General features: G+C 36.3%; 4 protein-coding genes across 4 annotated transcripts; 2 read left to right on the plus strand and 2 right to left on the minus strand.

Moving 5' to 3' along the window:
* Positions 1-3,569: 3,569 nt before the first annotated feature.
* On the plus strand, positions 3,570-5,495 carry LOC111901772 (uncharacterized). The gene is made up of 4 exons (XM_023897646.3): positions 3,570-4,314; positions 4,420-4,677; positions 4,750-4,960; positions 5,100-5,495. Exons 1-4 carry the CDS (start codon positions 3,596-3,598, stop codon positions 5,454-5,456), a joined length of 1,545 nt encoding a protein of 514 aa, XP_023753414.1. The 5' UTR covers positions 3,570-3,595; the 3' UTR covers positions 5,457-5,495.
* A 230-nt stretch (positions 5,496-5,725) lies between these two features.
* Positions 5,726-6,191, minus strand: LOC111901658 (uncharacterized). The gene is made up of 2 exons (XM_023897544.1): positions 5,916-6,191; positions 5,726-5,788 (listed from the first exon to the last, which is right to left on the minus strand). Exons 1-2 carry the CDS (start codon positions 6,189-6,191, stop codon positions 5,726-5,728), a joined length of 339 nt encoding a protein of 112 aa, XP_023753312.1.
* A 1,315-nt stretch (positions 6,192-7,506) lies between these two features.
* Positions 7,507-8,396, minus strand: LOC111901773 (3'-5' exonuclease). Its single transcript, XM_023897647.3, has one exon. It carries the CDS (start codon positions 8,394-8,396, stop codon positions 7,749-7,751), a length of 648 nt encoding a protein of 215 aa, XP_023753415.1. The 3' UTR covers positions 7,507-7,748.
* An 8,870-nt stretch (positions 8,397-17,266) lies between these two features.
* On the plus strand, positions 17,267-18,226 carry LOC111901659 (uncharacterized). The gene has a single exon (XM_023897545.1). The coding sequence runs from the start codon at positions 17,267-17,269 to the stop codon at positions 18,224-18,226; it is 960 nt and encodes a 319-aa protein (XP_023753313.1).
* Positions 18,227-18,957: the final 731 nt, after the last annotated feature.

Raw genomic sequence — 18,957 nt, forward strand, 5'->3', positions numbered from 1 at the left:
ACCGTAATATAAAATATTTTCGTTATGAGGCAACAAAATATTTTAAAAAATCACCATTCTTTTTTAGAATTTAAGTATTTTTCAAGTTTGTCGTTTGTTATTTTGTAGTAATTTAAGTAGTTTTTCATTTTAATTATCGTTTTAGGATTTAATTTATGTTTTATTGTATCGTGGTTTTTTAATTAAATGATATTTTAAATTTTAATTTATTTATTTTTTTGTTTTAAATTTGTAAAAGTTTAATTTAAAAAAATAAAAATAAAATTAAGTGGGTTAAAAGGAATAGAAAAGATAGGTTTAATGTGTTGTACTATTAAATAGATAAAAAAGAAGAAAAAAGAAATCAATGAGGCAAGTGAAAAAGACTCATCCTAAGGAATAATAATTTCCCTTTTAACTCATGGGGGTTTCCTTTTGATATAAGGGATGTAAGTTATTTTAGGGAGAAGGGACTCGTTTCCTCCCAACCCACTGAACCTACTGTTACATTATTATTATTTTTTTATTTTTCTTCATCTTTTCCAACCCACAACACACAGAAACCCTGTCTTTTTAAAACCACTCAACCCACTCAATTAAAAAAATACAAAACAATCAAATGTAAAATCTTAATTAGCAATAGAGTTATTGGCGGTACCACTCCCGCTTCAACGAGTGAGTTGATTGGTTTCACTAACCCGCTTCATTATCTCTCTCTACTTTCTCTTTCTTATTTTCTTTTGTACCAAGTGTTTTAAAACTTATACCTTAGTTGTTTTGATTTTTTTTTAAATTGAGTGGGTTCAAAAAGATAGAATTTCTATGTGTTGTGGGTTGGAAAAGATGAAGAAAAAAAGAAGCAAAAATTGATGTGTCCGTGAGCTGGTTGATTGGAATGAAACAACTCCCTCCTCCCTTAGGAGTTTCCTATAATTTTTAAGGGAGGAGAGAGTCATTCCCTCACAACCCATTTAACTCATTTCCATATCAGTTTTTTTTCATCGTTCTCAACCCACAACATATGAAAATCGTATCTTTTTCAACCTACTCAATTAAAAAAATACAAAACAACTAAGGTACAAATCTTAAAACATATGGTATAAGAAAAAAAGGAGAGAGAAAAATAGAGAAAGCGGATGAAACGGGTTAGTGAAACCAATTAAACAACCCATCACTCCCAACTCTCCCAACCCATTAAAGAAGAAGTTGTATGTTGGAGGTACCAGCCATAGCTCTATTGCTAATTAAGACTTGTATCTTAGTTTTTTTGTATTTTTTAAATTGAATGAGTTGAAAAAGATAGAGTTTTCGTATGTTGTGGGTTGGAAAAAAAATGAAAACAAAGAGAAAAAAATGATGTGGTAGTGGGTTGAGTGGGTTGGGAAGAAATGAGAGTTCTTCCCTCTCATCTCACTCAACCTACTGCCACATCAATTTTTCTTTATTCTTTCTCTTCCAACCTCAACCTTCTATCCCACAACACATGACAACCTATATTTATCACAAAACCTCCCAACCCGCCGGCAACAATACCCACCATTTTGATACTGCTGGTACCTACCTTGAGCCCACTAACGATACCTTTCTGCCTAAAGGATTTGGCTAAGACACGATGGGTCGACCTACACTCTATAAATAAATATCCAAGTCAAGATTTCAGACAATAATAGTCTCTCAAATACACATGAAGTGAATTCAATATGGTCATGATTTATACAATTAGAAATGTTATAAATAAGTTGTAAATGAAGTGAATTTAATATGGTCATGATTTATACAATTAGAAATGTTATAAATAAGTTGTAAGAATGACTCCCACTTTATAAAACTCTTTTTACTTGAAACATGTATAATTAAACGCATATATAATCAAGTAACATATAATATGTAACATGCAAACACATATAGATAGAAAATATGACGTCATAATATGACATGTGCTCAAAGTAATTATATGGCTTGTACAGATTGATTATTATTCCAAAAAATGTTTCCATACCTAAATTGATGGTCAAAGTGTCAAACTACACATGAAAAATTAACCATGAACTTATCATTAGGCTAAAGGGATTGGAGGTGTCAAGAGAGGTGTTAAGAAAAATGCTAAAGGTGTTACATCACTCCCTACCTTATGCCAAGGAGGGTACTAAGAAAGAGATACCATGGGTGTAGCGATAGGAGAGAGAGGAGAGAGAAAGCATGAATGTGTGTTGTGATTGGTTGATTTGTATTTCTTTATATATTTTAATTTTTTTTCTCCACAATTAAACCTATTAAATTGTCACACTTCCACTCCCTACCTTTTTTGTGTTAGACATGCTAAGCCTATGTGTCATAAAAAAAACTAAAAAAATCCTATGTGGCAACATGCTAAGAGTGTTACCACTTATCTTAACTCTCTATTCTAATAAATAAGTAGTTTTAATATTCTTTTGTCAAGTGCCACTTTAATACAACTCCTCATTAATATCATTTCATGTGTTATGTAGATATATTGAGAAACTCATTTCAAAATTTAAATTTATATTTTCTAATTATAAGTTCAATTTGAAGTTATAATAACTTCAAAATTTTGATATATCTTTTAATTAATAATTTATTTAAAATTATTTATTTAAAACAATTGATTACTAATTATAAATTTTTATTATAAAAATTTAATTAATTTTATAACCATAGTTCTTATAGATTATAAACTAGTTAAATAACATGTTACTTACAATTGAATCAACACCATTGATCCCTTAATTACTCTTATATGTGTGGTAACTTGTGGGAACATATTGATATCAACCAATCCGCTAGTCCGCTATACTTTCTAGTTCAGGCCTTATTCACTTTTAGTCCTTCCAAGCCCAAAATCAAATCCAGTTACTTTAGCCCACGATCGGATCCAGCCCACCCAAACACTTCAACTTCTTAATGCACCATTTGATCCGCTTCCATTCAGACATTCTTCAAATATGTAATCTACACAATACACATAAGAAACAGCTAAATCACAATTATTTTATTAAATATAGTTGACATCCAAGGTAGACGTTGAAAAAAAATTATAAATAAGAAATATATATTTCAATAATATCATGAAAATTCAATTTTCTGTATTGCAAATATTAGACTTTTATTTGTCTTCATATTTTGAAAATTTTATAATGACCTAAAACTAAAAGTTACTTTATTTACGTTAAAACAACCCAACAAAATAAAATTATTAATAGTTATATGCAAATGGTTTGTAATTCTATTAAGTTACATGTTGACGAAAATACTTCAAAACTCAACGTTTTAACAACATTAAATAAAAATTACACACACTTTAAATGTAATTTACGTTGTATTTAGAACTCGTATTTCGTAAACGATGAAGGGACTCCTTTTTCCTCTTTAAGAAGGTTCAATTTTCGACACCTCTGTTTTTTTCCCTTCTCTAACACCTTTTTGATTCCTCCATACTCTTCAATACGTGATTCCAATTCAAACTTTCCGCATATAACCCTCTGATTCACTGATTGCAGTTCAGTCAAGCAACATTCAGTTTTGCAGAATCAGATAACCATTTAAGACAGTTATTGTTTGCTTCATCGAGATTTCAACTCAGATTTTGAAGCAAATTATGGAAAAGATGCAGCAAGTGAGTTCAATTTTTGCATCCGGGTCTAGAGGAATTCACAGACATTTCTCCGAGACAATTTGGCAGCCATTAATGGCTACTTCTACATCCTCTGTTCGAATCCTTTTCTTTTCTGTTTGCTTGTTCATCGGTTTGTTCATTTCCACTCACGTCTTTGATACAACAATGCACAGTTCACCTTCTTCCCTTTCTCCATTTCCAGAAAAACTCAGCGACAAAATCGAATTCCCACTCAATTGCTCTCTCGGAAATCTCACTCAAACTTGCCCTAATGATTATTACCCAAAAGGATTTCAGAATTTGAAAAATGTATCAGAATCCACACACATATGCCCTGAATTCTTCCGTTGGATTCATGAAGATCTAAGGCCATGGGCAGAAACAGGGATAACGAAAGAGATGGTGGAAAAGGGTAGAGAAACAGCAACTTTCCGTTTAGTGATAGTTAACAGAAGAGCTTACGTTGAGAAATATAAGCAGCCATATCAAACAAGAGACGTTTTCACTATTTGGGGCTTCTTACAGTTGCTAAGAAGGTACCCCGGGCAGCTGCCCGATTTGGATCTTATGTTTGACTGCTTTGACTGGCCTCTCATTCACAAGAAAGACTATCATGAAGTTGCTCCACCACCATTGTTTCGTTATTGTGGTGATGATGACACTTTGGACATTGTTTTTCCCGATTGGTCCTTTTGGGGTTGGTAAGTTTTTAAGCTGTGACATTACATTTGAATCATTAGGACCATTTATTAAGGATTAGTTGAAAAGGGTATTGCTAAATTTGATGATAAAATCTTTTCTTGTAGGGCCGAAATCAATATAAAACCATGGGAGTCATTGTTGAAAGATCTTGACGAGGGAAACAAAAGGACAAAGTGGGTCGATAGAGACCCGTATGCTTATTGGAAGGGGAATCCGTGGGTTGCAGAACACCGAAAAGATCTTCTTAAATGTAATGTTTCAGATACGGAGGATTGGAATGCACGTATTTATATCCAAGATTGGATACATGAAGAACAACATGGTTTTAAGCAATCGAATTTGGCCAACCAATGTATCCATAGGCAAGAATCAATGTTTTTGTTCTTGGTGTCGTTTAATTTTCATGAACTTGTTTTTAAATTTGTTTTGTGTAGATTTAAGATATATATCGAGGGATCTGCATGGTCAGTTAGTGAGAAATACATTCTTGCATGTGACTCGATGACTTTAATGATGAAACCTCATTACTATGATTTCTTCACAAGAGGGTTAACGCCCGTTCAACATTATTGGCCTGTTAGCATGGATGATAAGTGTAAATCGATCAAGTTTGCAGTAGATTGGGGGAACAATCACACGAAAAAGGTATTATACTTGTTTGAGCAGTACGAATGTGAGAATACATAAATGAAGTGTTGAGTTTAAGATTGGACATTATCTTTTTTTTTGATATGAGACATTGTAATTTACGATTTGTTGAATATTGTTTGTATATACATGATAGGTGCAAAAAATTGGAAGGGCGGCGAGTAGTTTTATTCAAGAAGATTTGAAGATGGATCATGTATACGATTACATGTTCCATCTTTTGACTGGGTATTCAAAGCTTTTGAAGTATAAACCAACTGTCCCCGATAATGCAGTTGAACTTTGTTCGGAGACAATGGCGTGCACTTCGGAAGGGCTTGCTAAGCAATTCATGGAGGAGTCTATTATGAAAGGCCCAACAGAGATGGGCCCATGCACCATGCAGACTCCGTATGATCCTCAAACGCTTAATTCTATACTAGAAAGAAAAGATAATTTAGTTAAACAAGTTGAGAAGTGGGAAAAAGAGTACTTTGAAAAACAAACTAATTAAGGGTAGGGTGAATATTTATATTTTGGAACACATTTTTTTTGTTATGATTTAGTCCATAATAGAATAGAATACTTGTTATTGTGTTAAACATATAATGCTATAAGTTACTTACACTTTTGAGCATCTTGATAACACACCATTTTTGTTAAGGAACTTTCAACTGGATTTTATACAAAACTAAACGACAAATAATTTGATCAAACTGATTTTTAGTTCAAAAACAAATTGCACAAAATTCTACGAAATTCATTCATCCAATTAAACAAAGACTAGATCATCAAACAGTCAACATCCATCTGCACATCAAACATAGAAATATTAAGAACCCTAATCTGTTCATGCGAAAACATCACTTAACTCATAGATTGCGAATTTGAATTCAAATCAGTTATGATTACCAGAAATCAAGATGCTCACAATCTTATAACTCAAGAAAGCATCGATGCATGCATATTGTACCTGATCCAGAGTCAGCCATTCATTATCCCAATCACTCATCGTAACACTCTTCAGCTTGATCAACTCCTTCCCAAGAACCCTACTCATCAACCCTTTTAACCCTGTATTCCGAAGATTCCTCATACCATACTCCTCCGTTGCCAATGCTCCAATGTCAGTCGTATTCGCAACCTCTAGGTTCCAGTTCTCCATAAGCTTCTCTACATCGTTCTTGATCACGACATCGACGAATGTGTAGGCGGGGTTGCGGAGGAAGTTTCTGAGCGATTGAGGCATTCTAGGCGAGAAGAGGAGTTGAAAAATCATACAACGACGCCCCATACACAATTGGAGGGTGGCCATAAGGTTTTGGTGGTTCTAATTGCGGTTAGGACGCCACTCAACATCGAGGCCGACGATTAGGGAGTGGCAACGACGACGGTGTTTGCGTTTGTTTTCGGATATCCACATGTCGACGGAGTGTGGTGTTTCGGTTAGTAAAGTTAAAATGTTGTCTTCGAAGAATGTGATCTCATAGTGGTCATACTCGTGGGTATCGTTGGGGATGATATGCTCGTAATGGATAATCGACATCTCCATGGCTATGGCTTCTGTGGGGGAGCATGATTTTGGGAGAGATTGAGAGACGGTTTATAAGATTGGAGAAATTAAATATCCTCTTACTTTTTGTTTTTACATGTCTTCCTACCCAATAAAATGTTGACATGTGTAACATTTAATGAAATTTAATGATATTTTAGGATACTATATGACACATGTCACCATTTAAATAGTTAGGAGGATTGGTAGGAACAAATGATAATAGGATATTAAATTTCTCTAAGAATTGGAATTGAAAGTGGATTTTATTTTATGTTGAAAATGTAAGTTTGTGGTTTTCTTCTAACAATTTGATACATTTCTTTTTTGCCTTAATGGTCCATTAAAACTCCAAGTTGTACAAGTTATAATTTATAAAAAAAACAAAAGACAATGAACTATTGATTTATTTGTATCATTACCATTTGTTAACATGTATATAGAATCTTCCATGTAATTAGCTTTTCTTAGTTTAGCATCTAATGATCTTATCTAAAGAATTTGATTGTTTTTTCATTGAACTATGGAAGGGTATAAAATATACATATACAAGAGAGTTTCCTTAGGCACCAAAGAAAGAACTAGATGGATAACACCTAAAGAGGATATATACTAAAAATAAAGGAACGGCTAAGGATTTCCTTTATGTTCTATTCTTTTTGTAAAATATCCATCTCAAATAAAAGATTATGATATATATATCAAAGCTCATGTTTAAAGATGACAAAAAATAACTTGTATTCTACAAAGAATCCAATATAGGCAACGCCACCCTTTTACCATTAGTATTGTTTGTATTTACATGACATGCGTAAAAAATTTGGATGGCCTGCGAGAAGAAGATCTGAAGATGGTCTTATATGTATATGACTACACAACCGAACGTTGGAAACTATGGTTTTGATGTGTTTTGTTTTTGATGTATGTTTGGTGTTTTTTTGTTGTTATGTTCTTCTCCTTTGGGTTACTAACATAGATAACATCATCGCGAGTGCCCACGTAAGACGTGACAATAAAATAAAATACCATGCAATTGAATGACTACGAACAAGTGTCCAAGAATCCATCAAATTGATCTTAAATTCAAAAGCAAACAGGTAATGTAATTCATCTGGACCAAAGTTTTTGACATGTATTCAACCAAACACTCAACATCCACCAAAAAATAAAACAAAAAATATATATTAAAAAACCCTAATCTTTTCCTATGAAAGAGTACCTAGCTTAGATCATAGATTGTGAATCAAATTCCATTCAGCTCGCATTCCCAGAAATCAAGATCCTTCCGATCTTGTAACTCAAGAAAGCATCGATGCATGCATATTGTATCTGCTCCGCAGCCAGCCTTTCATCATCCCATCTGCTCATCGTCACATCCTCGGGCTTCATCAACTCCTTCCCGAGGACCTTTCTCGTCAACCGTTTCAACCCTGCATTCCGAAGATTCCTCATACCATACTCCTCCGCCGCCAAAGCCCCGATGTCAACAGTATTCGCAACCTCCAGGTTCCAGTGCTCCTTAAGCTTCTCGACGTCTTTATCGATTCCAACGCCGGTAAATGTGTAGGAGGGATTACGGAGGAAGTTTCTGAGCGACTGAGGCATTGTAGGAGAGAAGAGGATCTGAAAAATCAGGCACTGGCCTCCTACGCACAGTTGGAGGGTCGCCACCGGGTTTTCGTGATTCCGAATGAGGTTAGGTCGCCACTCAACATCGAGGCCGACGATGAGGCAGTGGAGACGACGGCGGTGTTTGTGTTCGATTTGGGATATCCATGTGTCGACGAAGGATGGTGTTTTTGTGACAAGAGTTAAAACGGTGTCTGTGAAGAATGTCACCTCGTAGTGTTCGTGGGTATCAGTGGGGATATCATGCTGGAAATATCTAATCGATGTCGCCATGGCTATGGCTTATATGTTGAGGAGCGTGATTTTGGGGGAGATATATAGAGTTGAATTGGAACCGGATTTGACATTTTTTTCCTTTTTTTTAAAAGGAAACTTTACTTAATCAACGCACAATCTTCCGTGCGTTTATGGCGGTTTGTTGTTTTCTTGTCAATATATTCACTTTATACCCTTATAGATATAGTTGTTTTGCATTAAAAGTCCATTAACGTCGAAGTTTCATAAACAGAATCTAACTATCCTTTGTTAACGTTATGTTCATTTGAATTTAACTATCCTTTGTTAACGTTATGTTGTTCGTTTTGTGTGAAATGAGGGAAGTGAGGTCATGTTTTGTTGCAATCGCATGTGTACGGTTTTAAAAGTCTCCTATGATATGATAGTTGTTGTTGAAAAGTTATGTTTGTAAAAGGAAAAATGTTATATGAAAAAGTTTTCGGAGTGAAAAAGAAATCATGTTTTTTGTTTATGTATCTGACTGACTATACTGAATAATAAAAAATAACCATATTATCCTATTGTTTTATAGATGAATGAAGTTGCTAAATAATTATAAAAAAACATACAAATTGTCATACAAAATCAAAATTATACAATAATCATTTAAAAATTCAAATATAAATCATCAAACAAAAATTTATTAAACACAAATCAAATAAATCCAAATAGAATGTCGATTAGATTCTTTTTAGTTTATTGTTTTTCAAGTTGATGTTACGTTGTTATTCTTTCTAACCATTTTTTATAACTCAACGTGTGATTCTTGAACCAGTTTATGTCCGATAATTGTGAGATTGATTAGATTTTTTTAAAATAAATTAGGGTGGTGATGGTGTTGTAAAAAAATTAACCCAATATAAATGAATTAAAAATTGATTACAAGAAATTAATAATTCAATAAACTAATATTTATCAATATAAAAATATTATATATTATAAATAATATTTATTAATATATATTAATCTAGTGAAAAAGTAATAATACAATAAAAAATATTTAAAAAATAATATTTAAAAAATAATAATAATCCAAGAAAGAAAGAGACGAGGTTAGGGAGACAATTGTCTTTCCGACCCATTCAACCAGACATATATAGTTTTTTGGCTTTCTAGAAAAGAAATATCTTACTAGGAAATACTCATATTTTTGTGCAAATCAAACAGTCTTTCCGGTTCACTCGGCCAGAAAGATCTCTTTAGACCTAGAAAGATGTCTATCAAACGGGGACTTAGTTTTTATTTATGTAGTTGCATACCAAATGGCCAATGGTTTAACGGTAAATAGTGACTCTTTCATATGAGAGGTCATGAGTTCAAGTCTTGGTGTATATATTGATGATCATTTAGGAATTCGTTGGTTTGTTTGTCATTTAAAAAAATTACGTAGTTTTATAAGTTTTATTTATAATTTATATTAAATTAATTTAATTTTATTTAATTAAAGCACCTAGGTGCGGTAACGTCTGCGTTTCTGGCTAAGCATTATTATAATGATGTAATAGGTAGGGTCAACAATTGTAACCTATGTTGAAGTAACGAAGAAGAATTATTTGAGTATTATTTGATTTATATGCAACATATGTGATTATAACGATATAATAAAATAATAATAATAATAATAATAATAATAATAATAATCGTAAAAAAAATAATAGATAAACCAAATATCTATGAAGAAAGTTGAAGTAATCGTAACAAGGATTCCGGAGATATAAGGAACGCGGAAATCTAACTTATAACAAAGAAACTATGACCCGTCAAAATTGTGCGACTAAACTGGCACGGCGTTGCGCATCGTAAAAGTGAATTTTTGATAAGCTACTTTTTAGCCTTAGTGATCTAAAAGAAAGTCGTAGTATATGTTAAGCCGAGAGTGTGCTTATAGAGAACATCCAAATCTGACTTCGTTTGAGGAATTGTGATTTTTCTAAGATTGTGCATAGCAGTATACAACTCGGAAATCGAATTCTAGATCGATCGATTATTAGTCGGCGCAACCTAAGCGAGAATTGAAGATCTCGTTAATAGGAGCTCAACGATATAAAGACAGTCGAAAATTGAGCTTGTATGCGAAAGATATAGAAGAAAACTTAGTCCCTACTCTTTAAGTGTGGCGAATTCGATACAAATTTGAAAATTTGAGATATAATGAGAATTAGTCGATGGAATCTAAATAAAAGTTGTAGCACACGTAATCCCCTAGAAAGACAGGTCGAATTCCGCATCGACCTAATACCAGGAGCCATACCAATTGCCAAATCACCTACAGGTTAGCTCCCGCCGAAATGCAAGAGCTATCCAGTCAACTAAGTAAGTTGTTGAGCAAGGGATTCATCCGACCAAGCTTCTCACCTTGGGGAGCTCCGGTCTTGTTTGTCAAGAAAAAGGACGGATCGTTTAGAATGTGCATCAATTATAGGGAACTAAATAAGCTTACCATCAAAAATCGATACCCACTTCCACGAATCGACAATCTATTTGACTAGCTTCAAAGAGCTAGTTATTTCTAAATAATATATCTCAGATCAGGTTATCATCAACTCCGATTTCGGGAAGAGGATATTCCAAAAACTGCTTTTGGAACACAATACGGTCATTATGAATTTGTCGTGATGCCCTTTGGTCTGACAAATGCCCGCGCTTCATTTATGGACCTCATGAATCGAGTCTGTCGCCCATTCCTGGATAAATTAGTGATTGTCTTCATCGACGATATTCTCATTTATTCTCGAAGCGAAGAAGAGCATGGTCAACATCTCCGTCAAATCTTGGAAACCCTAAGAACTGAAAGACTTTACGCAAAGCTTTCAAAGTGCGAATTATGGATCCGCAGTGTAAACTTTTTGGGTCATGTAGTCATCATGGAAGGGATTCATGTAGATCCTTCCAAGATAAAGGCCATTGAAGGTTGGGCTATCCCAATAACGCGAACAGAAATCAGTCAATTCTTGGGTCTCGCAGGCTACTACCGGAGGTTTATCCAGAATTTCTCTAAGATAGCCAAACCCCTTACCACGCTGACACAAAAGGGTGAGTCTTTCAACTGGACGGAAAAGCAAGAAGTCGCCTTCCAAACCCTAAAACAAGCCCTTTGTAGCGCATCAGTACCATCCTTACCAGAGGGAACCAAAGATTTCGTGGTCTACTGCGATGCTTCGAACCAAGGGTTAGGCTGTGTCCTCATGCAGCGTGGAAAGGTGATAGCTTTTGCACCCAGACAACTAAAAACGCACGAAGTAAATAACACCACTCATGATCTCGAGCTGGGAGCTGTGGTCTTCTCCCTAAAGATTTGGAGGCACTATCTCTACGGTACAAAGTGCACCATTTTCACCAACCACAAAAGTCTCCAGCACATTCTGAATCACAAAGAGTTAAACATGAGGCAGCGAAGATGGGTTGAGCTGCTAAATGATTACGATTGCGAGATCAAGTACCACCCGAGTAAGGCTAACGTGGTAGCCGATGCCTTGCAGAAAAAAGAATATCTAGGTCGTCGGGAGAAAACCTTAACAATAACAATCCAATTCCACCTAACCTCTCAACTCAAGAAAGCCCAAACAGATGCATTAGAGCAGGAGAACGCCGCAAATGAAATGTTGTGTGGGATGGACAAGAACTTCGAAGTCAAGGAGGACGGAGCTTACTATTTCATGAACATAATCTGGGTCCCTAAATTTGGGGGATTTAGAGGAATGATCATGGATGAATCTCACAAGACGTGATATTTCATCCATCCAGGTTCAGATAAGATATACATGGACATAAAACAACATTATTGGTGGCCAAATATGAAGGCGGATATCGCCACTTACATGGGCAAGTGTCTCACTTGCGCCAAAGTGAAAGCGGAATACCAAAAGCCCTCGGGACTATTGCAACAGCTAGCGATACCCGAGTGGAAATGAGAAATGATTACTATGGACTTCATGACCAAATTACCAAAGACAGCAGACAGATTGGATGCTATCTGGGTAATCGTCGATAGGTTAACAAATTCGCTCATTTCTCACCAATAAAAGAATCCTACAAGATGGAAAAGCTGACGCGAATCTACATCAAGGAGATCGTAAGACTTCATGGAGTACCGGTGTCTGTTATCTCGGATCGAGATAGTAGGTTTACCTCGAGGTTTTGGCAGTCACTTCAGAAGACAATGGGAACGCAATTGGACATGAGTACTGCTTATCAGTTATCACCCTCTAACCGATGGCCAAAGTGAAGGAACCATACAAACACTTGAGGACATGTTGCGAGCTTGTGTGATTGATTTAGGCAAGTCATGGGATGACCACTTACCCTTCGTCGAATTCTCATACAACAACAGTTATCACACGAGCATCAAGGTTGCTCCTTTCGAGGCTCTTTATGGTCGCAAATGCAGATCGCCTCTATGTTCGGATGAGGTGGGTGACACTCAACTAGCATTCCGATTGTGAAGGTTCGATGGAACGCAAAGCATGGATCGGAATTCACATGGGAACGCAAAGACCAGATGAAGCAGAAGTACCATCACTTATTCTCTCGTTCTTAAGTTCTTTCAAAAAGAATTTTGGGACAAAATTCCCTCTAACGGGGGGATGATGTCACAACTAGCATTTTAACTACGAAATTCTATTGTCATGTAAACATTCATCTAGTGTAATGACTTGTACTCTAAGTGAATATCATGCCCTATGCTCACTCACTACATCTCTTATAGTCAACTATGTGTTGAAAACCCTAGAAATCCCGGTTCAAGTTCAATATGGACTAGGAATCTCTTATTGGGCCAATAAACTTTCAACTTGACTATGATGGGCCTAGAAACTCTAATTGGGTTTTAATTGGACCCACATTCATAAAACTTAACATTTTGGGCTATGTGGCCCTAAAAATATTCCGTTTACCCTAATGGGCCTTGTTGGGTTATAAATGATTTAATTAGATCTAATGGGCCATAAACTCATTCCTTTATACAATATTGGGTCGTGGACCTCCTTAAGAGCCTAATGGGCCAAGAACTAATTATTTGGGCCACATAGGATCATGACCAAGCATGTAAGGCCCAAGCTACTCATCATTTCCTCTCTTTTTAGCCTATCTCGGCCCAACTATGCAAAAAAAAGGAAGAGAAAATGATTAATTAACCTAATGCATGACACCTCATTTTTGTTTAGGAGATAACCAAGCTTATTACACACCAGTAACAAGGCATTCTCATATCTCCATGCAACATCACCTCAAATCTCTCTCTTTCCCCCCTCTTCTTATCTCCGGCCGAGACTCCCACCACCCCACATCCATTTCTCATTTCAAGCACTTTCAAAACTCTCTCAAAAGAACTCCTCCTTCTTCCTCTAAATTCTCGAGACTTGTGGTAATCTCCAAGAAGTTTTGTACTAAGGTTATCATCTTTGGTAAGTTCATACTTGGATCTATGGTTTAGTTTCTTGATTACTTCAAAAATCTCTTCTTAACTCATACCATTTCATGATCTTGCTTCTTAGAACCCATCTAGGTCCAAAAACTTCTCAAGGAGCTTGCTAGGGCCGAGAATCACATCATCTTCTTCCATTTCTTCTTCAAACCGAGAACCACAAAGCAAAGTGAGTTCATACCCCCTTGTTTTCGATTTTATCTTGTTTTGTGGGAGGATACAAGTCCTTATGTGTTATATCTATGTATTTGTGCATGTTATGTGTGTATTTCTTGGTTTAAGTTGTGCTTATTTGATGAAACACTATATATCTTGAAAATTCTAACCAAAAGTTGCGATATGTGTAACTAAAACACTTCAAACAACATAATATGAAGTTAGATGGGTTTAACATGTGAAGATCCATAAGAAGTTAAACAAAAATCTTGAAAAAGGGCCATTTTTGGACAAATAAACAAAAATATGAGATTTTATGTCACTTTCGGTTTTACAAGGACTAAAAGAGTCACTTTTATACAAAAATGAGTTACTATGATATTTTTAGGGGTAAAAAGGGACCAAAAATGTAAATTTTTGAACATTGGGCCATAAAAATGGGCTTTTCGGTTTTAGTGGGCCAAAAATGTAAAAAAAAAAATTCTCGATTTCAAGGAGTAAATCATTATTTGACTCAAGTTTGAGTCCAAAAATGTAAACCTACGGGTTCATGGGTTAAAAATGATTTTTTTTCAAAGTTTGGGCCAAAAACGTAATTCCTATGAAAAGTGAGATAATAATGTAAATTTTTATAATCATGGGCCAAAAATGTCATATTTATAAAACTTTAGTCAAATTTGTCATGTTATCTAAAAATGGGCTAAAATGCAAATCCTTACAACAATGGGCCGAAAATAACATTTATTATATATTTTGGGTCAAAAGTGTCAATCTCTATAAAGATGGGCCAAAAATAACATTTTATATACATTTGGTCCATAAATGTAAATTTCGAAACAATGGGCCTAATATATCTATTACATGTTCATTTGGGCCTTAGTGGCTCACATACATGTTTGTTGGGCCTAATATGTTTATTTCATGTTTATGGGGCCTTAGTGACCCATATACATGCTTTTGGGCTCAAATTAAGCCTTTCATGTTAATTGGGCCTTAGTGGCCCGTATGCATGCTAATTAGGCCTGAGTTATTCGATATATGTTATTGGGCCTTGGTGGCCCATATACCTGTTACTGGGTCTCGTAGATTCGGATACATACTTTTGATTTGAAAACTTAAAACATATACGTAAAACATTATACATCGTAAGACAATATACTTGTAATACATTGCTCGTGAACAAGTTGAGGATCTAGTGAGACTTGTCGGTTGACACCTTTGAGTGTATGATGTAGCCTGTAATTATAATCAGAGTCGCCTGGAGGGAGAGCGGGAGTTTGTGTATAGATCTATACGAGGTGACACCCCACACCTGAGCTGTTCGCTACAGCTAAACTAGGCCAGTCTAGGGTGACAAACCTTACCTTCGACAAACCGGCGTTTGATAAGCCATGACAGGCGAATTAGTCTTTATTAAGCATGGTTGTAATGACTCACATAAAGATCAATACCATCATAATACTATGGAATACAAATACAAATCGGGGCGACACAAAGCGTACACACACTAATACCTGGTCTTAGGGTTCTAAGAGTACATTACTTTTATAATTAGAAAATATCAGATTTTCTGGGGAAAATATATATTTACACACCACCTTCAATTTACAACAGAAACAAATAGGATTTTTGGGAACTTATTCTTACATATTTTCTACAATGGAAACCACACATGCATTAATACTTGATTTGATACATCATTTTCAAACTCTTTTGCAGAAAATATCGGATTTTCTGGTGTTTTACAATCGATACAAATTTTTTCATTAAATTACACTAATGAACTCACCAACATTGTTATGTTGACCGTTTTTCAAAATAACTTGTATTCTCAGGAACTCGTTAAGCGGAAGAATCAACAAGAATATGGATTTTGTTTTGTGTACTGTTAAACATCGTACTATGAATGTTATGGTCATGTAATTTAAAATATTGTACTTGATGTGAACAATGACAGTTGTATTATATTATGCATGGTGATGATGATGTTATGTTTTATTTATATTCATTGTAATGATATTTCAAGATGAAGTCACGCACAAGCCCCCGGACGTTTCCGTCGTCTGGTTCGGGGGTGTGACAGATTGGTATCAGAGCATTGTTTATAGTGAACTGACATATCTAATCATACTTGATATGCAACTATAAATGCGATGGGACTAAAACACTCTGAATAAAGTGCATACATTAAAACAATAACATTAAACGTCTCTGGAGGAAATGGAACACTGTGATTAAACTCGGGAAGTATGTAGTCATATTGGGGGTAAATATAGCCTGATCAACTATATTTATTCAAAATATGACCAACATGTGTTTGAGGGTAATCATAGCGGTAAATTGCCCTAGAAACTTACCTCATATCCAAAACTTCTCAGGAATTTAAACACAAATAATTAAAATACTATAGGAGTATTTTGAAATGTTATATACACACTCCCTTTACACACTTCTCACTCCTAGTTTCTCACACAGTCACCATGGACGAAGCACAATAGGGCATTCTTTTCTACCAGAACCTAGTGGCCCACGGAGTAGTTGAGGAAGACCCCGTGGTGGAGGCGGCCCCCGATGTCGAGCCAGAAGAATACATGGAGACGGATTATGAGTTTGGGGAATACGATGAGGTCACAGAGGAGAATGGAGATATGAATGAAGTACCTAGTGAACCTCCTACTTCCGAGACAGTTCAGGATCACTCCATAGCACCACGGGATCCCGTAGATAGGACTCACTCCCTAGAGGAGGAGGTTGCCACTCTTCGGCAACAACTTTTAGCGATAGAGGCCCGAGCTGTTCAGGCCGAGCACGAGAGAGATGAAGTGGTCAGAGAGATGACCGAGATGGATACTCTTGTCGCACGACATTTCGGCATATGATATTGTTGGCAGACCCATCTCATCATAGTTAGCACCTGTTTTTTTTGGAAGAGATAGTTAGCACCTGTTCATGTACTCCCGTTATGATTTTCTTTTGATGTTTTACTCTATGTACTATCGACCATATGTTTAAGTGATTACACTACTCATAGGGTCGTCATGCTGACGGATTATATGTTTCCCCATGTACTGTATGACTTTTTGGCAAATTTTCATGTATTAAAAACAATTATTATTAATAGAAATGTTCTATGCTTTATCGTGATGTTTTTATCTGCTATGTGTTATATTTCCTCGTTTAATGTTAATACATGGAATCACTTAGATGCAAACTCGATTTGCCGAGTCTGTGGAATTCTAAACTCAGAATATGATATGTACTCAACGCCTTTCCGTTCTTTGACAGAAAGATGCCTCAAAGACCCAACCGTGGAAACAACACAACACCGAACCCACTAGAATCAAACTCAGTTGCATTCCAAGAAGCAGTGTCTGCTGCAGTCACTGCAACACTTGCGCAGATTCGCAACGGAAACAACAGAGAAGGCAATAGACAGGGAACGGGAAGCACAAATAAAGGAACAAACCATGACACCACACGGACCTGCACCTACAAGGACTTCACCAATGCCAAACCTCGAACCTTCAATGGAACAGGAGGCGTAATAGCCCTAAAGCGATGGATTGAGAAGGTGGAATCAGTTTTTGAAATTTGCGGGTGTCCGGAAGGGTGTAAGGTCAAGTTTGTGGCCTGTACATTCATTGATCAAGCTCTCTCCTGGTGGAATGGTCACGTAGAGGCCATGACCCTCCCGGTGGCGAACGCGATGCCATGGCAAGATCTTAAGGAAATGATGTTGGCTGAATACTGTTTGAGAGGTGAAATCCAGAAGATGGAACAAGAGTTGTGGAATCTCACGATTCAAAAATCTGATATCGACGCATACATATCCAGGTTTAGTGAGTTGTCTCTCTTGTGTCCCAGAATGATCACCTCTGAAGGGAAAAAGATTGAGAGGTTTATCTGGGGATTGATCGCGCCAATCCAAGGGAATGTCATTGCAGCAAACCCTAATACGTATGATAGTGCAAAGAGGTTGGCCAAGAAATTGTATGATCATGGCAACAAAAAGGGTGCCAAAACTGGAGAAGCGGAGGTTAAGAAAGAAGGTGAGAACAAGAAGGGGAAAAACAACAAGCGAAAGGGAAAACAAAACTTTGAATCATCAAAGAAACAACAAATTGTGACTGTCCATGCTGCAACTCAAGCTACCACCACACCACATGCTCCAGCCTCATCCACACCAAATAATCCCAAGCAATACTCAGGGACCCTTCCTAAGTGTAGCAAATGCAAATTTTACCATTAGGGAGAATGTAGAGAGATGCACTGCACAAGCTGCAACTGAAGGGGTTACACTGCAAGGTACTGCAGAGCATATCCGCAACAAAACCAACAGTCAAACAACAACAATCGCAACAACAACAACAACAACAACAATTTTGGGGCCAATTACACCTGCTATGGGTGTGGAGAAACCGTCCATTTTCAGCGCAACTGCCCTAAAACAAACAATCAAGGGGCAAGAGCAACAGGAAGAGTGTTGACAATGGGTCAAGGCCAAGCAGTGCAGGACCCAACAGTTGTTACTGGTACGTTCCTACTTAACGACTCATATGCATGCATCTTCTTTGATAGTGGGGCGGAGCAAAGTTTCGTTAGTAATAAATTCAAACACTTAATAAATCAACATCCCCAGAAGCTCAACGAAGCCTTCACGGTGGAAATGGCTAATGGGAAGACTGAAACAACCAAAGATATCTATGTAGGGTGCACGTTAACACTAAAAAACACTCCTTTCAAATAGACTTGATGCTAGTAAATATTAGGAGTTTTGATGTGATAATTGGCATGGATTGGTTGAGCCCCCACCGTGCTGATATTATGTGTTGCAACAAGGGCGCTCGCCTTCATCTCCCCAATCACGAAACCCTAACAATCTATGGCGATAAACCTAGCACCAACCTTTGCCTTATCTTGTGTATCAAGGCACATAAGTTTTTACACGAGAAGAAATACGCATTCCTTGCTCATGTGGTG

Source organism: Lactuca sativa, chromosome 9 (assembly GCF_002870075.4).
Source record: "Lactuca sativa cultivar Salinas chromosome 9, Lsat_Salinas_v11, whole genome shotgun sequence".
Taxonomy (NCBI): Eukaryota; Viridiplantae; Streptophyta; class Magnoliopsida; order Asterales; family Asteraceae; genus Lactuca; species Lactuca sativa.

Bases quoted from the DNA above. Each gene is read 5' to 3' on its own strand.
- LOC111901772 (XM_023897646.3), top strand. From the start codon at position 3,596: ATGGAAAAGATGCAGCAAGTGAGTTCAATTTTTGCATCCGGGTCTAGA. The intron at 4,678-4,749 runs GCAAGAATCAAT...TGTTTTGTGTAG, and splicing joins GCCAACCAATGTATCCATAG to ATTTAAGATATATATCGAGG. The intron at 4,961-5,099 runs GTATTATACTTG...TATACATGATAG, and splicing joins GGAACAATCACACGAAAAAG to GTGCAAAAAATTGGAAGGGC.
- LOC111901658 (XM_023897544.1), bottom strand. From the start codon at position 6,191: ATGCCTCAATCGCTCAGAAACTTCCTCCGCAACCCCGCCTACACATTC. The intron at 5,789-5,915 runs GTACAATATGCA...TCGCATGAACAG, and splicing joins AATGGCTGACTCTGGATCAG to ATTAGGGTTCTTAATATTTC.
- LOC111901773 (XM_023897647.3), bottom strand. From the start codon at position 8,396: ATGGCGACATCGATTAGATATTTCCAGCATGATATCCCCACTGATACC.
- LOC111901659 (XM_023897545.1), top strand. From the start codon at position 17,267: ATGCCTCAAAGACCCAACCGTGGAAACAACACAACACCGAACCCACTA.